General features: G+C 36.8%; 1 protein-coding gene across 2 annotated transcripts in view; it reads right to left on the bottom strand.

The window, feature by feature from the left end:
• LOC146162510 (3'-5' exoribonuclease HELZ2-like) overlaps positions 1-21,195 on the bottom strand; it is a 48,562-nt gene that overhangs the window by 25,506 nt on the left and 1,861 nt on the right. For both annotated transcript variants that reach the window (XM_083384015.1, XM_083384016.1), the window contains exons 4-32: positions 20,923-21,112; positions 19,208-19,309; positions 18,867-18,948; positions 18,534-18,653; positions 17,935-18,090; positions 16,837-17,015; positions 15,575-15,808; positions 14,678-14,840; positions 14,070-14,167; positions 13,305-13,480; positions 12,210-12,265; positions 11,698-11,858; positions 11,428-11,530; positions 10,707-10,892; positions 10,204-10,299; positions 9,762-9,859; positions 9,570-9,691; positions 9,051-9,199; positions 8,586-8,661; positions 7,915-8,123; positions 6,880-7,026; positions 5,974-6,060; positions 5,300-5,403; positions 4,521-4,716; positions 3,925-3,974; positions 3,002-3,174; positions 1,936-2,158; positions 951-1,119; positions 117-213 (exon numbers count right to left, since the gene is read on the bottom strand). In XM_083384015.1, the coding sequence (XP_083240141.1) occupies positions 117-213; positions 951-1,119; positions 1,936-2,158; positions 3,002-3,174; positions 3,925-3,974; positions 4,521-4,716; positions 5,300-5,403; positions 5,974-6,060; positions 6,880-7,026; positions 7,915-8,123; positions 8,586-8,661; positions 9,051-9,199; positions 9,570-9,691; positions 9,762-9,859; positions 10,204-10,299; positions 10,707-10,892; positions 11,428-11,530; positions 11,698-11,858; positions 12,210-12,265; positions 13,305-13,480; positions 14,070-14,167; positions 14,678-14,840; positions 15,575-15,808; positions 16,837-17,015; positions 17,935-18,090; positions 18,534-18,653; positions 18,867-18,948; positions 19,208-19,309; positions 20,923-21,112 (4,002 nt within the window). The remainder of the gene's footprint in view (positions 1-116; positions 214-950; positions 1,120-1,935; positions 2,159-3,001; positions 3,175-3,924; positions 3,975-4,520; positions 4,717-5,299; positions 5,404-5,973; positions 6,061-6,879; positions 7,027-7,914; positions 8,124-8,585; positions 8,662-9,050; positions 9,200-9,569; positions 9,692-9,761; positions 9,860-10,203; positions 10,300-10,706; positions 10,893-11,427; positions 11,531-11,697; positions 11,859-12,209; positions 12,266-13,304; positions 13,481-14,069; positions 14,168-14,677; positions 14,841-15,574; positions 15,809-16,836; positions 17,016-17,934; positions 18,091-18,533; positions 18,654-18,866; positions 18,949-19,207; positions 19,310-20,922; positions 21,113-21,195) is intronic.

Here is a 21,195-nt window from a genome sequence, read left to right as displayed (position 1 = left end):
TGCGCAGTACATGCCTTAAATTAAAAAAGAGCAAGCGGAAAATAACTTGCAGAATTCCACATATATTTCAAAATATATGCAAATATTAAAAAAAAACTTTGTTTTGATAAAAACACCTGAATCGTAATAGGATCGAACCCGTTTTTCCGCTTCTTTGTCAACATGCGAAAACTTTGCGACAACCGATGCAACGTCGCAAATATGCACTCCGATCTGTGAAAAAAAACAGACATTTTAAACGTTGGCCTTCCAGGTTTTACGTCACGTTTACAATTAATAGAAAAATTGGAAGTGATTTACACGCAAGCAATATCCGCTCATGTTTAAACTTCTGATCTCATTCGCCAAATATAAGGTTTCTCCACAAATATTTTGTCGATGTGGACTCAGCAGTACCTATTTGATGATGTTTACTCACAGTCCTGCACGTTTGCAAGGGTGGTTGAATATTAAAAAAACGTTACAAACATAGCAAGAAGTTAACGATGCTAAAAAGCTTGTAAGAAAACCGTATCATGAGAAAACGGTAACATTCCTGATTATAAGAAAACCCCCTTTTTACGACTGCTTCATTGCTTTCTTGTGGAGAATCTAATACAATCTACAATAATCCTTAATCAAGAACAGCTTCTATGGCATTTATAATTGTTAACCAACGTTTCGGCAACTTATTTCAGTCGCCTTCTTCAGGGTAAATGAAGTCAAACGCTCGTAGCATAATATAGGGAGGAGCTGTTTTTGATTAATGCCTCTGGTAGCAAGAGTTGATATACTAATGCCTAATATTTGGGCATTCATTTATTTAGTCCTCTATACGTGCATTTTGTGTAAAATCGAGAAAAGGTAAGGGCTTCGGGCTAACAGTCTTGGCATGTGAACTTGTGCAGTCGGCGAGCCGACAATATCCGCTACTTTGACCCATAAGATAAGCTTTACTAATGTATACGAACCTTATAGCAATTCGTGTGGCCAGGCTGGCTACATTTCTCCACACTGAAGCCATCGTCGAGGTCTTTAGCCCCAGGAGGGTCAATCGTGAAAACAAAGAGCTTCGTCATGTCAATCCTGTGGCCAATGTTCTCGTCTTTAAGATTCTTCGAGGACTCTTCGAGGGACTTTCTGCAATTAACCCCAGAAATTTAATATCACAGCACAGGATAGTGGTGGCTTTAAAACAGTTGTTTGCGCACTAAAATAATGAATTTTCAGAGTGTTTTTAACACCAGACTTCAGTAGAAGTTAAATCCGTGTTTCTTAACATTTTTCACGGCGATACGTATACCAAGCGTAAATAAAACAGCAAAGCTTTTACGACCCAACTATCATCATGAACTTTTTGCAAATTTAAAGTGAACAAAAGAAGAAGTCAATTTTTTTTCGCTTTAAGAACCCAATAGTATACAATTTGTGCCGTTATGGTTGGCCAGTACAACTCTAGAATAGCTTGAACACACCTTGTATATCTGAATGTTTCAGTTATTTACACTTAAGTGTAATATTATTATAGAATAATTATTGTGGTGCCCCTTCCTTCAATGGCCCATGTGCGCCTATTTTGCGCAATAGTTATCCAGGCCAGCTAAACACCAAAAGGTAGTCAGCAAATAATTTCTGGCATATTATTTCAACGCCAGAATAAACTTATTTACGTATAATTCTTTTTTACTCCTGCGCTATTCAAAAATTCTAGTTTCAACCTGGGATGAAATTTTTAATTTGATTTTTATGGCGAGTATTAATATTAAATATTAATACTTTTTCGAATATTGATTTTTTTTCAAACTTTAAAAACATAGACCAAAAAAAAATTATAGAAACATTTTTTTGGACAAAAATTATACGTAAATAAGTTTATTTTGGGTTAACATAATCTGCCAGAAATTATTTGCTGACTAGCTTTTGGCAGGCAGAACGGTAATTCTGTCGATATTTTACTTGTGTTTGGGTGGGATCTGGCATTTGATGGAGATGCATTCCAGAGCATTGGACGCGCTGAAGACGCGAGAAACGTAACCGAAGGGAAAGTAGCCGTCTTCGTTCCAACGCAGAAACGTGACAACGAACAAATTGCCGTTGGCCCTTGTGTACGAATACTTGTCCACCGTCACCCTCTTAAAGCATTTGATAGGCGGCTGCTGCTGCTGCTCTTTCTGGTCGCCTTGAAAACAATTTTACGCCGTAAACGGAGGCTTGGCAGGAATAGCTGTGAGATTGTTTTTTGATTTGTGTAAAAATCTTGAAATGCATAATTAGGGATGTCGGTAATTCCATGTTTTACGATGAGGGGCCACGACTGATAATAGCTTGTGGTATCGCTACTCATTAGATACAGGGGTGGTATTACAAGGTTGTCGCACACATTTATGAACAAAATTAATCAAAGACGTTTCAAAAAGTTTTAAAGAAAATGTTTAGCCTTTCAATTACCTAAAATTGGATCGTTCTATAATTTTTAAATATAATTCAAAAACAAGAGCAGTATAAAGTCCATGGTGAAAAAAACATTTTTTATAGTTTTTTTAAACGGCACTCTCATATCACATAACTGAAGGTGGACATTAAATAGATACAGGTTCGTATCGAAACGTCTTTATCAAAATGGTGTCGATTTGCTAGACACTTTTGCCTTTAATCTATTTGAGTCACTTTTAGCAAACCAAGGAAACGTTACGAAACTTGTTCAATTCAGGCGCACGTATTGTTAATTAATCAAAGGGGGTTTAGTTAATCTTAGTTTAAAACAGAGGAACAACTCTAGAAGAGTTAATGAGTTTCGAAAACTACTATATATAGTATACATAATTCGTAGTCCATATCTATGAACCAGTTTTGTAGGTCGAATATACGTTAACAGCTGTAAACCTACTTAAAAGACTGGAAATTAGCGGTCACAACACATTTTACTTGAAATGTTGATGCGAAAAAACACCACGATCGTTTAAGAAATAAAATGAAAAGACATAGTTTAAAAAAAACCGATTTTCAATGAGGCGACACTTACTGGTTTTGTTCATGCGAAACACGCCGATTTGGTAGGGGCCAATATCCCTTGGCTTCAAAATGGCTAACTTGGGGCTCTTTCGGTCGATCGGACACATCACTGTGATCACATGCTTTTGAAAAGGCATCTCGGGAATGCAGACGAAATTACGCTCCTTTACGCTTTCTGGGTTGCTAGAAATACGAATAGGTTAAAAGGCAACTAATCTCCAAAGTGTTCCGAAACAGAATCGAAAAAAAAATGAAAGTTTTGGAATAATTTAAAGTCCACTTTGTGATTGGTTTGAAAAAGCTAAAGCTTTAAAAACAAAATAGTTTTGATGCTTCGAAAACATTCACAGTAAAATTACGTCTTCAGCATTTTTACCAGTAAAAATAATTGTGGGGAAAGATTTTTGAAACTAATACTAACTTGCCTATAGAAAACACTGGTACAATGAACAGCGAATTTCTTAACCATGTTAAAATAAATGAAGAACTATTCGAAACGTTCACTCTATAAGGCAGTGGTCGGCAAACTGTGGGCCGCAGCCCAAATATGGGCCGCAGAGCAAAATGTTTCGCGCTTCGCGCGTATTTTCATTTTTTCGTATGTTTGTTTTTTGTATGTTTATTTTCGTATGTTTTAAACTATCATGGAAGCGTTTAGGGCATAAAGACGCCATGTAATATTTCACTTTAAAAACAAATATTTTAAATCCGCTAGTGTTATTTTCGTAGAGGTTTTACATTGTGGGCCTTCAATAGTTCTAAAAAGAGTACTTTGGGCAGATACAAAAAAAGTTTGCCGACTACTGCTATAAGGCGTGGGTATTTAACTGACTGCAACCTTCAGCCATTATTCTCAAAAGAAAGTAAAATTGTTGCCAATGGAAGTTATACAAAACGGTAAGATCGAATTGGTGGCCAAACTACTATTCTAACCTCTCGAGAACGCCAAGGACTTTTCCATATACCGGTCCGTTCGGGGCCACCTGCAAAAAATGCACACTATTTTTGTCACAAGTATATATCGAATTAACTATAGTACTTTATATATTTCGGAAGCCTTGGGTATGTTTGGCAAAAAATATGGGCCATAACGAAAAACAAAAGGGAGAGGAATCTATACGACCTGATATTTTATGCGGGAAGCATTGCTGAATAAATTTTCATAAAAATGGAATGTACTTCTATTTTTATTTTATTATACACTTTGGTCAAACCTCAGCGGTTATGCTTAATGTTTAAACTGGATTTTGAGTCTTTTGTATTTAATCATTATGTGTGGAAGCACGTTTGAATATCTGTAATATGTTTGCAATTCTTTTAGTAAAAATAGGTGTTCAAAAAAACACAAGCCTGTTATCTGTAGAATCCTGTATATCGCGGCATGTTTTGCTAAACCGCGTGAAAAAATACTACTAATATTAGTTACCGTTTCCGTTGATAGCAATGTTTAAGATCAAGCAGTTGTAGTTTATTTCAAACGATCTCATGCAAATTCCGGTACTCAGAGCGAAAGAAAAAGTAAAACCCACCCGCTTAACAATCTCGACGACCACCTCGTCGCCGTCAAAAACCCGGCCGATGTTTTTTCGCGAGTTGAGAATGATCTTGTTGACTCCGGACTCCCGCTTAACTGGGATGGCGTCGGCCAGGTCCCATGCCTTCATGTCGACCACACAGTGCTTGTGGGTGTCTGGGGACGTTTTCAGTAGGTGCCGGAGATCGCCGCTGTTGCAATTTTTTAACGTTTTTTTAAGTTGTTTTTCACGATTTATAAACAAGGCTTGAAAGGTATGCCAAATTTGTTTTGGTTTAATTTGAATCGAAAATGTTAAAAGTCGATTATTGGGCGAAATAAGGACTTAGATTAGTACAAGCCAGGGGGTGGTAGTTTACATTAAAGCGACCAGGGTACCCCTGTTTCAATATCCAAAACTATATCACTTTTAAAGGACAACATTGGAATTCAATAACCTAAAAAATTACTTTTTTTTTATCAAGGAGTGCTAAAATGAAACTTTGTTAAGTCTAAAATGTGCACCTTCCCGCGAAGAAATTAAACGTTTATCAATTCGTAAATTAACACTAGTTACAAAGAATTTACAAGACAATCTTGTCACAAACTTGTTTCGTTTGGTTGCTTAACTCGACGTCACAACCACAGATAATACAATCAAGGTAACACATAGGTAAACTACATAACGCATTTTAGTAACTAACACCATAAATAAGTGTAAATATTGTGGATTATTTACAAATGAACGTTAGAATTCGTAGAGTAGGCTTGCGAATACACTTTCACAGAGCTTACCTGAAAGCAGGTTGCTCAATTTCCTTTTCATCCAATTTGTCAGTCCGCTCGCCAGATTGGCTTGCGAAGATCTCGTTCAGGATCTTATCATTCACAATAAATTCCTTCGTAAACAACAAAAAAGGTATTAAAATGTGTAAAATCACTAACCTTAGAAAAACAACAACAGTAGACTCAGTGAGACAGAACAAGTTCAAATCAGGGCTGTGGAGTAGGAGCCGGACTCAGGACTCGGGACTCGAGGAGTCGGTTTGTTTGGCTGGAGTCGGACTCAGGACTCTAGTAAGACTGTACGTAAAACTACCCGAGTCTCGAGTCCGACGTGCGCATGCGCATTACGAAATGTCGAAACTGAAAAATTGAAAAAAGGCAATAGCAAATCGTGAATTACTTCCTCACCATGTATTGTGGGTGATTGAATTATATGACACCCCTAGGAGCGGATTGCTCAATATCCACCATATTCAAGTTATTTTAGTGACTCGGAACTCGACGAAATTGTACATTTAGCCGGAGTCGTACTCGGGACTCGAATTCGGGAGACTTATTTATAACCGACTCCGCAGGCCTGGTTCAAATCACAGTAAAATTCAAATTACATAAGTACTATTCTGTCTTGAGGTTTAATGGCTAAGAACTAAATGAAAATCGACGGGAGGTTTCAATAGGCATACTTCACTGTCCGTTTCGCTGTCACTCGTGTCCTCATAAGCTCCGTATATATTATCTTCGTCGTCCGATGATTCGTCATTTCTCTGGGTCTGCGAAATACACCAAAATGGCGATTGTGTGTTTGGGATATTTTACATTACGAAACCTTGGCAATTCTACAATGCTAGTGGTCGGGCAGAGCAACCGAAAGCAGTTGCAATACCCTGGACTGCATGCAATCGCGACATTAGTTTATAAAATTTTAGACAAACGATCCTAACCTAAGCTTGCAAAGAATACTGCTTAAAAAAAGCATTCAGGTAAGCTAAAAGTAATAAAATTTGGTAACCTAATAAGACATATAAAAATATAAGTTATAACAGTTAAAAGTATCGGAATCAAACAGTAAAGAGTAAATTATTTTAAAAACAACGTCAAAACCACTACAACAAAACATTACTCAAAATTAAATATCGTCAATACTATAGCCTTATATTCTTAACCAAAGAAGCAATATCTAACTTAAACCGGGGTCAAAACATTATTTAAAAAAATGACAAAAGTTAGTATCAAAAGCCACTGTATTTAAACAGTGTACAACCGTGTTTCTACACCTTTTATGGTTAGCAGGACCCCTCAGAAATAACAAATAGATTGCGGCAGCCCTAAAAAAAATTTCCGTAGCTAGTTCAATAGAGTCTTGCAATAAACGGAACTGGAACAACACACTTCAACTCTACAAAACGTAGGAAGTTGGATTTATTCCACTCTAATCTTTACAAAAAAATTATAAGACTTGGGCGAAATGAGATTCCTAAAGATTCTTAAATATCTCTCGGCGCCATTGACCATTAAAAATGCTTGAGAAACACTGGTGTACAACATTCCATTCGAACGAGAGCAACAAAAAATCGATTACATCATTTTACCTGGACGCGTTTGGCCGCTAAACCGGACGATCTGCTGTTTGCTCGTCTCAACTGAAACCCGGCAGCGTTTGGGTTTAGGGTCGAGATGCTGGCAACCTCTTCGCGGATGCTGGCGAGACTCAAATCTCGAGGCAGGATCGCACAGTTCTAACACAAGCCACAATGGTTGCTGTTAGTTGAGGAAGTGATCGTTGTTTGGCTTAGCTGATGCAACCATTGCAGTATTAGAACTTACAATAAAATGTTCTAAGCAAAAGGGTTAAGCAAATGTCAATCGTCAACATGCTTAACCTGAAGCTGGAGCACTTCGGAAGGAAGCAATCTCCCGCAGACAAATAAATGTAAAATAGAGATTCTTTCTTTCGTATCAGATGATGCTAAGACTGCTTATAAAAACAGGTTCACCTATTTTTACGAACAGTCTTTCCATCATCATAGTTCACCTTAATTCGCACTTTAAACGGAAAACGCAAATATTTTTACCCAGGTTAAATTTAGAATCTCTTTCTCGGACAAAACAATAAAATCAGGGAAAAAAATTCGACTAAACGTGGTGGACACTATTAGAAGTCCGAATTTTTAAAGTTGTGGCACCTTGAAAAAATTTGGACCTTTTAAAAGCAAAAGCTGAAGTGGCCGGGCAATGTTGCTATTTGTTTTCGACTTACGTTAACATTTTCACTCGGAATAAACGTGGGTAACTCCTGACGTGGTATAAATAGCACAGTGGTATGTTTCTTGTGTATATGCGACCATAGCAACATGAACATGTAATTAATATATTAAGGACACTACGCTCCGGTCGGTAACATAAACTATTAAAAGGTCATGTGCAGCAAATACCGTAATGCAAACGCCAAAAAACGCTGTGAAAGAGTACGGACTAGCGGTAAAACACAAACTACTATCTGTAGCGTACAAAACTATAAATTGCACTAAATACAACAACAAAAACGTATAAAAACTCCGTAATACACTCTCAAGCAAATTTTCTTCTTTCGCATAATTCCTCCAAAAAAAATTAACAATACGTACCATTAAAAATACGTTCCAGCGATGCTGGCATTCTCCGATCGAACACAAGGTGGCAGCATCACCGACCGCAATTACGGCTATCTTCGACCGCGTGATGGCGGTATTGAGCAGGCCTACGTTAGACAGGAGACCGAAACTCGATCCTATCTTGTCTTCGATGCCAGCCCTCCGATGCACGCAGCTCATGACGATGATTTTGTATTCTTGACCTTAACAGTTAACACAGCGGTAAATTTTCGCTCCAACCACCTGTACGTTTGTTCATTTTCGATAACTGGTTAATTTTCGATACAAACTTGTGATTTTCTTCAGGTAAAGGTTATAACGAAATATTTCGTACATTAGTTTCTTACTTATTTTGAAAAAAACACAGTACCGGGGTTTTCTTATCCATTCTATGATGAACAGAAAAGCCACAATGTTTAACTAGATGAATAGTTTAGTTGTACTCTCTAACTGTTTGCTCTTTTAAGGATGTTTGTTTTCGTTTTATTTAAGTTAATTATAAAGGTATGAAATGAGCTATTGCCGAATCGTTCAAACGGAGAAAAAAATGTTCTACTTTTTTTATTAAAAAATCTGGCCAATTGTTTTCTTTAACAAAGCATAGCAAACTTTCCAAACCGTTAGAATTTTTAAATTTGATTAATCGTAGATTTTTTCAACTGTACCTTGAACATTGCGCACTCTGTGAACCGCCACTCGCCTGTTTCGTGATTGCCTCAACAAGGAACGTATTGTCGCCACCTGCATAAAAGGAAAATTTAAATTATAAAACGCCGGGGACAGGATTTCGCAATCACAGAAAATAAAAATGTGCTTCTAAAGCTGTTTGATTTTTTACCGTGACACCATTACTTTTTAAGCAAAATAAACAAGTTGAAACGGTTTCAAAGCTATTCTTTTAGGTATATTTGGCCAGCATTTCCTTGCACGTAAAAAGTTTCGCTATCTTAAATTGTCAATTCACTAATTTCTGAGAAACTTATCATATAAATGGAAATCGATTTTCGCCTACCATGATGAAATGACTATATCAAATTGGTAAAGTACCGATTCCACTACCAGTTGTTGGGCATTGAATCCTATAACATATAATTATACACTTCTACTTGAGAGTGCAAAAATCATCCGACCTGAATGGCATAACTTGACACAACTGAGATGTCCTCTTCGTGGATCACCCCCTGATAGTTGTCGAGCAGCTGTTCGACTATTTCCACAACCTTCTCAGCTTCTTTGACATTTTTAAACCCGCAGGTCGAAGGATCTTGTTCGCACGAACCTTGCGGAGAATTTGTCCGTTAGGTAAAAAATCTTTCCTTATTACTTCAGTAATTAAAATAAGCAAGCGAATGATTTTTAATGCTAAGTTAAAGGAGAGTCTAATCATCCGATCAATTATTCAGTTCAAAATAATTCATTTATTTCATTCCGGTAATTCTGAAGCATATCAACCGGTTAGGTACAAAATGCCTTACAAGCAGGGAGTCGAACCGGAACCGAACCGGAAATTTATGAACCGGTTTTGGGTCAATTTTTTCCCAATTCGCTCTAGCGATACCGGGTGTGGAAATGCTTCGACGAACACTAACAGCAGTTGCTTATTTTTGCAATAACCTTTGAATCGAATTAAATGCTTTACAAAAACCAACCCTGAACGTGATGAAATTGCACGGGCTCCAAGCCAGGAAGAACCACCTCGTCGCTACACGACTTCAGTAAACCTTTGCGGTAGAATATCTTTTCTGTGAGTTGCAGTATTGGTCGGACGCATCTAAAGAAGGTCAGAGCCCCAGATAAAAAAAAGTTGGAAATTCGACGATGTTAAAAAAAGGGTTCTTTACCGATAATTGGATTCCAGGAATACGAAGTTTCGTTGCATTGTGAAAAGCCGCTCCACCAGAGTGTAGTCCGACTCGGAGCCGAACTTCTTGCTGTAAATCTGCACAAAGAATTATCAAGAATGTGACTATATGGCGTTTTTCGCATTAATGTAGTTTTATTGCTTGCAGACAAATCGGAAGTTTTTTTAAATCTAACAAACGCTTGCTTGACGACTTAAAATACAGATATGAATTTAAGTTTGCGGTGGATAAAAAATCTAAAGGAAGCCTTTCAAAAGTTTAAAGTGCTTTATTTCTAGTTTGGATTTGTTATATTAGCTGATCGCCGGAAGATTAAATAAATAACACTACAATCCATGATATAAAAACCGCTAATAAAAAAGAGGAAAATAAAATTAAGTAATAAAATCACATTATTGCCATTTAAATAAATCACACTTACTTTCTGTGAGATTTGCAAATGGTCTCCGGCGACAATCACCTGGGTTTTGTTGCTGGAAGCAAGTGTGAGAGGGATGATGGCTTCTGCCTCCATTGCCTGTGTGTAGGAATGAAATACAGTCATTTTTCCGTGAAAAGGTTCCGAACTAAAATGAATAAATAATAAAAGAGGCAGCTATACACATCTCATCAAACCTAGTTGTTTACTACAGACAGACAAATGAATTTAAACTGTGGATGATTATAATGAGTCATTTATTGTATCTGGGGTTTTAAAGAAGATCAAGGATGCTTTCTTTGACCGCCTAATGCCCACAACACTAATATCACCCATACCATTGTTTAAAGTTTTATTGAGCATTTAAGTTGTTTTATGTAATGTGTCTATCATAAATTGATTGTAGTTTATATTGCGTGACTTTTTCGAAGAGAGCTTCTTTTTTTCACAGAGGAATACTGAGAGTAAATAGTGCAAGAACCACATCGAACACACAATCGTCACACCTGAGAGCCCTCGTCCAGAAAGATGTGCGTGAAGACTCCGTGTATTCCTGTGCCCATCAAGCCCAGAGCAATTGAAGTGTTAAATGTGGTGACGACCACCCTCACTTCGTTTGAGATAATTTCTTGGGTGCTGGGGTAACGGAAACCCCCGTTTTCCTCGTCAAACAGACAGCAGTCCTGCACCTCCTGTTGTATCATGATAAATGATACGTTCATTTTGAGAACAGTGTGTCAAACCGTTGAATTGACAGCGCTTTTTTAATTTTTTTTAAACTGTTTGTTTAAAACCTAAAAAACGAAAACAAAGCAAACGCTAATTTTATTTATAATTTAATTCGAACATCTTCGTTTAGAATGCCGGTTCTATGGAGGTTTTAAAGACCGTTAAACATCAAAACTGATTTATTAACAAAGTGGCATAATTGTAGTGTGCCAGGGTAGCGTGGCAAGGTCATTTTGCGAACCGCTAGTGTTGGGAATGTCTTTCGTCGGATTGCTAGTTTATTTTGGCGTTTTGATTTTTAGTTTAAAAACACTCAATACATGCCATAAGCAGAGAACTTTCTACTTTGGCGTTACCGGTTCTATTCCAACAACTTGTTGCAAATTGAACAAAACCAAATTTACAATTGTTTTTTTTATCATCAAAAATTATCATCATTAAACAAAAGTCATGGTTTAGTAGGAAAAATCTTGTGGAAAAGTAACCACGCAACCTTACCCTTGGTACGGTGCGTGTATTCCTCTTGTGATAATAAATCCTCACGATTCCATTGTTTGTTGATGGACCAGCGAAATAATTCTGAATGTACAGGTCCGCCGCACTGTTAACAATCGCATAGAATATTTCAAACGGAGATACTGGTTTAGTATAAGTTTGCTGGGAATGGTGTTTTAAACGTTTTTTTAAAAAGGTATATTATAAATTTTTAAGGGTCTGGCTAGTTCTAACTATGTATTTTGGTATAAAACGCTAAAGAAAAAAACACACCTGTTTGAGTGAGTGCAAATCAAAATTTTACTGTCTGGGCGTGTTTCGACCAAGTGCGTCACGCATTTGCCGATCGCGTAGGTTTTTCCGGTTCCGAAAGGTCCCAGAACCACCAAAATCTGTCCCGGGCTGTCCAAAACCGATGCTTCGAAAATGGCCATCTTCATAAAGAATCAATTAAAGTATAAAGCAGAGCTTTAAACACATCAAACTGTGCAATTTGTTAACGTTAAAATTCCTTATTTTCGACATTTAGCCCTTTACAATGTAAACAAATTATTTTTTGTTGCCTTTCGCATGTTTATTAAAAAACAACTAAATATAATTCTCAAGCAGCATCGCAGTTTAGTGAAAGACTTGACAAAAAAAATTTACATTAAAACAGTTTCGCATCTTAACTCAGTTTAAAACATTAAATCTGCCGTTGTCACTTAAAATCAGTTATAAAAGCTTAAAGTGCCTCTTGTTTAAATCACGGGTTATGGACCTTGTCTTAATCGCGTTTAGCTCACCTGTTGTTCATTGAGCTGCAGCTTTCGTTGGTGTTCGGCTCTCTTTCTGACCGAATCTTAAAACATAAAGCAAAACAATTAGATGTAGGTTAAAAAACGTAAGATGAAATGTTCATAACACAGAGTCATTCAATAAAAGATACACATGTGTTCCACAAGTGTGATCTATCCCTTCTGAAATCGCTTTTTGACCAGCAATATTGGCTTATGTATTATAGTACACTGAAAACTATCAGACTAACCGAATCTGTCGATCAAGGATGCAAGCAGGGTAGGCTAGAAAAACAACTTACATGCAGTGAGGTTCGAACTCACGACATACCGGGACAGTCGCTATACCAACTGACCTACACAGGCTAAGAGAGGAGCGATTCGGGAAACAACCATGCGTCAATGCTTGTTGCATTCTGTACACCGCATTAAGTTCGTGTCGTCCACATGCAACGGTTTTTAGGACACCGGAACAGCGGTGGTATATTAGCTCGAATGTTATTTTAGATTTCGCCCACCTATTTAACATAGCATAAGATACCTTGTGGCATTACGTTGGCTTGTACCCAGTGTTCAGTTCCCTGATCTAAGATATGGCCAATTTGTACGCTGGTTACTTGACCGAGTCTTTATAGTATCTTGCGAATTGTCCGTTCCATTCAATATACCATTTGCTGAGGTTGCAATTGGGCCAAAGCGAGTAATATCGTTTTAATTAAATCTTGCTTTCGTTCCAGTATCACATGCTGAACTTATTATAAATATATTCGCAGATGAATAGAAAGGATGTTGATTGGTACCAATTATATTCTCGGTTAAATTGTTAACAAATCTGCCACACAGAAAAACACATAAAGGGCTGTAGGCTACTCATATAGTTATCACTTAACAATCTTTTAACAACTTGTAAAAAGCTTCGTGTTTAATCGCAAATGTTTAGCTAAATTGCGATATATCTTGAGTTATTGGCGAGTATAATAACAAATATACTCGCAAATCAGATGGTTTATTATTTTGACCCGAGTCGGACTCGGGTTATTTTTAAACGACTCCGCAGCCCTGGCCAGTAGAACAGCAAACACGTGTACATATGCGTTTACTTACCCCGTGAGCGATTTGCCGGTTTTGTTTGTTTTGGGGGAAACAACAGCGAAATGCGGTCGAGTTCGTCTAGCTGGTCCAAGGCGTAGTGAGCTGTGCAGAACGACTGCCTTTCCAGCTGAAGGTGAATATCGCAGTAGGTCGAGGTTCCGTCGTACAACTCCCAGTCTTCAACGCACCTAAGACGAAAAAATTCGAACTCATAAACAATTTCGGTTATGAGGTCTTGTTTTATTCTTTAGAGACTTGTAGAGCGCTGTTTATAATGCTTTTTTCGATTGTTGCAAGCCTTGATCACTGTGCAATTTTATTTTTTATTTTTTCAGTGCAACGTTATCAGATAACTCTGCAAGATTTTTTAATATATTACAATGGTTGACCCGACATTTGTTTCCTAATGTAAATGAATCTAAATTTATCGTTACCTTGGTATCAGTTAATATGCAGAAAGGGTGGCCAAGTCGAGCTCCTACCACTATAAGGTAACAACGTCAGCTAATGTAAAGTCAAGTCCAATGCCAGGGAACAATGTTTCCTTTGACCTTTAGGCTTAAGCCAAAAAACGCCTTCACAATTATTTTATTTTATTTTTTGAAACGCTAACACTAAAAAATATCGGTGGTGTAAACTTGCCTGATTCTCCTGCAAACTGATTTTTAATTTCCGCAACCGAATTAAGCGGGCAGTTAACAGTTGATAAAGCTGTTTAGCGGATGAACTGCCATAACTCTAGACTACACAATCTAATAACTTGTTACATCATCTTACTGTTCGGAAAGCCGCAGCCAAACGTGTTCAGGCGATTTCTCGGCAATTTCAGCTTGATACACCGGCAACGCTTCGTTAGAACGCAGACCGAGAAGTACCTGTATTAAATGGCATTAAAAGTGTAATATACGCCACAATCGGCAGTTGTTCCCTAATATAAACAAAACGGAAAGTTCTGTAAGTTCATCCTTATAGAAAAACATTTTTATCGGCCAACAACTGTGTAATAAGTTACTTTTTTCACAACGCACAATAAGCACCAATCCCATTAAAAATTGAACTGAATTTAAACATATTTTTAGGTCTACAATCGCGAGGATGAATCTGCATTCAGTGTATTACATTTCCACCGAAATCTATTTGATTTCTCATTAAAAATGATTAGAAAGATAACTTGACAGAAGTAAGCAGTATATAAGCAATGAACCCTAATAGGCCATGATAACTCATAGAATAGATCCATGTAATACTGTTGTTAAGAATCGGCAAGTTTGACCGGAGTCGGACTCGGGTTGCTTTTCACCGACTCAGTAGCAATAAATTTAACCTCACAACCTACTTTAATCGCTGCTTTCTTTATAACTTTTAAGTTTGTTGTTTTTTCTCACCATGTTGCAGTGCTCCAGAAACAGCAATCCCTCGTCCGAGTCCCGGTTCATGGCAGTTATGGGGCAGAACCTTGCAAATAGTTTCCCTTCTTCCGCTATGTTCATCCCCCCGTCCACTGAGGTGTAGGTTTTGGCCATCGTAAGGCGCGAGGAAGAGTTTAGTCTAAGAATTTTAAAGAATTAGGCTTATCTGGGACTTTTTTGAAGATTTTTGGCTCACGCTAGCCTGACTACAACTGTGTTTACTGAACTTAAATGGGAAATACGTCGTTCTGTGTTTATGCAATCTACGAAAGCGCATGCGCCTTTTGCAAGTCGGTTTTCTAAGTTATATGTACTGACTGTATCAGATCAATTGGTTAAAAAAACTCTAACACTTTTAACGCAAATAAACAGATTTTTAGAATAATGAGTCTGAATAAAACAACAATGACATTGTCAAAATTGTTTTAGAGAAATGAAAGATGTTTGATATGCTGAATTGTTTAATTTTTTGGGGGGCCCAGAGCTATAATAATCTTTTTGCATAATTATAAACCAAACTCATAATCACCGGATGCATTTAGAAAAGGCTTACTGAAATCACTGATCAGTGTATTCTGTGAACAAGCCCTTCTGGCGCCGCACTGGTCAACAATAACGGTACACATTATATACAGTTGTACACCGGGTGCCTTCGGAAAGACTCAATAAAATTTAAGCCAGCCCAATCAGGTTCATAATACAATCTGAGTCGTTATCATTGGTCGGTACAACTCCAGAAGATTTTAACCATAGAACACACGTTGTGTATATAGACGTTTCAGTCAAGATTTTTACTAGTTATGCTTACCGAAAATAAGTGTTATAGCAGTTAATTAAAAACAAAAATCTATTTTAATAAGATTGGCGACTCACTTCTTCAGCGCCCTGCTCCGGGCGGTTTCCTCGTGATAGAGGAACTCGTGCATTCGTCGCACATAGTTGTCGGCGGTCAGACTCTTCGAGTCCAGGTCGGGAACCTCGAAATCTCTCAAACTGCCGCTCGCGTGCTCTAGGGCGACCTCTGGCGGCTTGTACTTGACCAGCAGATCGTCCAGTGACCTTTGAACTTTGTTGGCCGACGGCTGGTCGTTGAAAGGCACGATAGGCCTAAAAACGTGGTGCTTAATTAGGCGGAAATTGCATATTGGCGTATTGGCATTGGCGCCGTTGATTGATGGGGCATACTTTCAAAACAAGTTAAAATCAAAACATTTGCGTTGTTTTTAAACATTACCTTGTTTTGTTCATTTCTAGAAACTGATTATGTCCATTTTGTGGCGAAATATACTGATAAGAACTTATAAATTACTGACTTTAATTAAGACAACGACGTAAACTTTTACAAGTTAAAGTCATTGTTGATACAAGTTAAAGTCATTGTTGTCGTTTACCTGTAAGGACGAGATTTTCTTGTTTTTATAAACATTTAGTTTGTCAAGGTAAACAAAATTTATGATTTTTTGTCGTGTGCGAACATTAAGTGATTTCGGTGCAGCCATTTAGCAGTGGGGTCAGTAGCGTTCACCATAGCGTTAACCGACATCATCTTGTAAGAAGTATCGATACGTATTGATTGTAAGCGATAATGTTATACCTTATTTAAGTCAGGATTAAATGCATCGCAATCAAATCTAAATAATGATGATACAAGTAGGCTACGTATGGAAACGTCTTTCTAAGACGGTGTCGATTTACTCGACCAATACTTGTCTTTGTTATTCATAAAACCTACATTACCGTGCATAGCCTACCCATTTAATAAACTGTTAATATTAAAACCACTTTACTGTATATGTAATTGTAGCTTGAACTACAAAGACAAAAAGGTTGAGTAGATCGACATCATTTGGATTAAAACGTTTCAATACGAGCTTGTATCATATTCAATTAATGTGACTGAGAAGTAATTCAAGCATCACTTATAAAAGGTGGGACGCAATTGTTATCAGTTTGTTTTTTATAGTTGGAGCATTATGTCTTAATTGTGTTGTGCACATGTACGACAATTACGCAACAGTGACTATAATATAGGATAAAAAAGTGTGGAATTTTCACGAAAGAAAATCTTGCTCTTTATTGTATTATATAACATCCCAGTCTAACCATCTGTCAAAGCAAATTGCTCGTCTTATCACCTTGTGCCTTCCCACAGTACCGGCTTTTTCTCCATGGTAGCATCTGTAAAGGCTCGTCGCTTTACGTTCACGACCTCGACGCTAAACTTCGCGACAAAAGCCGGCCTAGGACGGTCCAGAAACTCGAAAACCAGGTTGTCGTGAAAAGATCCCAAATCCCGTTGCGCAGTGAATTTCACCTTAAGGAAAAATTACATATATTTAATAAAGGGCGTATCTTTATGGAATCCAAAACCATTGGCAGCAGGTTTCTGCTTGTCGATCACTGCTCCGCTGACTTGTATGTTAACAATAAAACTCAAAGTTAAAAAAAAAACGAGTAAAACCAGGATCGGACATTTTTTAAATTACCTATGAATAAGGAACTGACGATGCCAGTATAGGCTAAATATATATTCCTTTAAAAATTGTCGGATCCTGTTTTTTTAAGCCTAATTGTTTACAGTTACTCAAGGTTTACGTTTTATTTGTAAAATTTCTTAAATTTTGATCCGACAGATCACTTGTCGGGAACCTTTAGCATTGCAAGACCCATTTGGTGAAATAAACCTATTCTGAATTTCTGAGACACAGCACATTATTAATTAGGTAAAACAAAAACCCAACTATGCGTATAAAATTTGAAATATTGTTTACAGTAACACCAATAACCTCAACCTTACAAATTTTACTATAACGATAAGAATCCGTATATAGTCATTAATCAAGGGTTGATAAATTGTTGTATTGAAGACAGCTTCGAAAATCTATTTTTAGGACTTTTGAACAAAAGAAAAAATCACTCAGTATTTTCATTGTGGGAATAACCATTCTGAATAATATACTGACAAACGCAAGTAATTACAATTTTACACTAGTAATGCAATTATCTATTACCGTTATCGTAGCCTCAATCAGCAGAATTACTTACGAGCCCAATGGTTGCCGACCAATAAGCTAGATAAAATAAATTCTTTTTATTAGATTTTTTTCAGTTTTTCAATCCCTTATATAATGTAATTTTACCACGAAACCACTGCCCAAACTATCATCTGCAGTTGTCTCGCCGTGCAAATTAACAACGTAAATATTTGGTCAATCTATATCTTTAAACGTTACCTGAAAACCTCCCACACCATGGCTCAGGTTAGGATCGTTGCATGTGGGTAACGAAAAGTTGACATGGCTTGAAAATCGCCCTTGTTTTCTGTTGCTGATACGACTCAATGAAAACCTTGTGGCCTCTTCTAAAAATCCGACGTGTTGCAGCTGCATCTATAAAATAAGAGAAAAAATCAAATAAAAATACTAGGAATCTGTTCCTAAATCAAACATTTAAAGAAAGTTTCAATAAAGAATCAATTCGAAAATTATTTACACTGTTCTGAGACATAATGTAAGTCAGTAGAATTATAATATATAAAGGAAAAATATATGATTGTCGTCATTTATTTAAACGGTAGGGTTTTAAAACAATGAATTTCAAAAATAATTTTAAAAGGTTAATTTAAGAAAAGCAACTAGATACGCGTGTTAATTAAAGTGGCAAATTTATTTAGGCTTTTAACAAAAAATGCCTCTTAAAACTATAAACATTTGAAAAAATCGCAATACATTCGAATTTTAAACACTCTTTTGTTTCCGACTTTAAAATTGTCAATTACGAAAATAAACACACAAAATATTTTAAACACCTTTAACAAAAAATATATGATAACCTTTTTGTTAGCGCATGAAATCTTAATGTTCCATTGAACAGTTTCTCCTGGAAGACAACTTCGTCCATAAGGTTTGTTGTCCAAAAATTTCAACCTTATGCCTGGAATTTCGTTGGCGAGCTACAAAAAATTCAACCCGTTAACTTGCAGACACAAATGTCTCCACGTGAAATAAACAATTTGGTAAAAAATGTTAAAAATAAATAAAAAATTATTCGAAACTTTGGCAAAATGCTTCCTACTTTTGTATAGGCTCAGAATTTAGATATTTATTCTTCGTCTAACTTTAGCCTTTAACGCTCTATAATAAAAAAATCTAACAGATTAACAAACCACAGATGCAAATGAAGAAGTTTTCTCATATTCCAGAATGATTTGGTCCGCAAAAGACAACAGTTTTTTTTCTTTTGAAAATCTAAAAATTAAATGATGTATAGAAAAATTAGTATGAATAAACCTTCTTTAAAAGAGTTTTTCTATACGTAAAAACTTGAATGAGATTTTCTGTGAGATTTTGTCTATATATATAAAAAATGTTTTAATGGGGCTTAAATGTTTTTAGAAGGGTTTTGTATAAAAACAGAGGTTGTTTGAAATGGTAAAATTATATTTTTTATAAACTAAATTCAAATAAAAAATCAGCAAAGTAAAAATATTGAAAAAAGTGCATATACTCAAGCTTTCGATTTAGAAAGTCCAGTCGCCTCTGCCATTCCTGTAGTTCTGCAGGTGAGTGTGCGTCACCACATGACCGTCCATTAGGACAAGTGTTAACACTGCAACAGAAATAAGCCTCCGTCTACTTGCGATGGATCAAATAACAGGCTCGTCACAAAGCTTTTGTCTTACTCATTAAACGAAGCGGAACTACGTTGTACCAACTGATAGATCAGGGCATGCTACAAATAATTGCTGAAGGACTAGAGCAGTGATTCTAAACCTTTAATGGTTTACGACACCCCTCAAAAATGATAAATAGATTTGCGGCACCCCGACTGGAATTTTCGAGTATTTTACTGAAATGTCACTGTTAAGGAACTGGAACAACACAATCAACTTAAAACATGTAGGAATATGTCATTTGATATAATTGTCTCTAATCACACACAAATAATTGTATCAAGAAGCTTATCAATTGAGCAAAAATCAGATTCTTAAAAACTCTCAAATACCTATCGACACCCTTGAGCATTACAAATGGCACACCGGGCGCCGCGGTACCCCGGTATCCCCGTGAAGAACAACTGAACTAGAAGCTACATACGTTTTCGCTAATTGTTTTCTTATCGTGTTGTTACTCGCGTTTTTTTTGCACATTTCTTTTTTGTGTTTTCCATTATTGTACTACGAGCTTTCGGTGCCATTCACCCAAATAAAGGCGACTTGCATAGGTTGCCCAAACATCAGTTAACAAGTAAAACTCCTACAGGAGCTGTTTTTGATTAATATTACTAAGTCTGCTGATTGCAACAGTTTATATATTTAATCATCATGTTTTACCACAAGGGATGAGATAGCTATTTTTATTTTTTGTGCAACATGGCTTAATAGGGACGCAAGGCCGTGCAGCAATTTGGCGTATATTAACAATGTAATAAACTGTTACACACAGGCCTCGTTTTCAGCTTTTACCAAACAAACAGGTTAACGGAGCATTGATAAACTTTTAAAACATATATATGATATTTTTGTTTTCCCACTACCGGTAGGCCTACTTCATACCTTTAAAGTTTTTGAACGCAGACCCCTAAAATACGTTTGTAGTTTGCGTGGACCAGGGTCCGCATAATTTGTTTAGAGATGATGTCATACAACAGGTAGACTTTATAAACTTTCTATTTTTATGAAATGTGAACCCGAAATGAATTTTAAACTGATTAAATGAGAAGGCGCCAAGTGTTAAACTTCTGTCTTTTAAAAATGTCATTCCTCTTATTTTCTGGCACATTACAGTCCTAGATTCGAATTAGGCTCCCAAAGACCCCTAAAGCTAGTCGGCGTACCCCCCAAGGAATTCAGAGACCCCTAATGTAAAAAATATTAAACAGGCACAGTAACATTACAACGCATATAGGTCTACAAATACAAACATCGAAAACTAACTATTTTAACATGCGTTAGCCCTTGGTTGGGATTATCAACCAGACACATGTGTTTAATGATACTTTTTATATGTTCTGGTTCGCACATAGTGCTAATATGAAAACCCAAAATTTCATTACACACCCCAAATTTTCTTGACCCACTAAAAGTAATCCGCGTACCACCCCAAAGGTCGATGTACTCCACTTTGAAAACAGCTTTTAAGTCACCCAGAACATAACAACAACCTCTACGTAATCAGTGTTTTCTGCACACAATAAAACGATACCTATATATCGCTACTTACTGACGACACATGTAATATTTAGAGGATGATTTCAACTCTGGAGGAGCACGATGCTTCCATCCTGTCGACGGAACGCTTTTGAGCAGTTTTCGATGCTGTCTGCTGTCACAGTGATCCGAAAACAGAGAGACGGTGGAAAAGTTTAAGTTGCATAGCTGGCAGTGAAACAGTGGCGGCTGCACACCAGAGTCTAAACAGGAAAATGTAGTTTTGACAAAAAATTAACTTTAAGCGAGGTGGAAGGTTATAGTAAGACGGAGTAAGAATATCGAA

This window comes from Ascidiella aspersa, chromosome 3 (genome assembly GCF_963924565.1).
Source record: "Ascidiella aspersa chromosome 3, kaAscAspe10.2, whole genome shotgun sequence".
Classification (NCBI taxonomy): domain Eukaryota; kingdom Metazoa; phylum Chordata; class Ascidiacea; order Phlebobranchia; family Ascidiidae; genus Ascidiella; species Ascidiella aspersa.
Note: the sequence above shows the minus strand (reverse complement) of the source record. Positions and strands in the feature narration are given on the sequence as shown.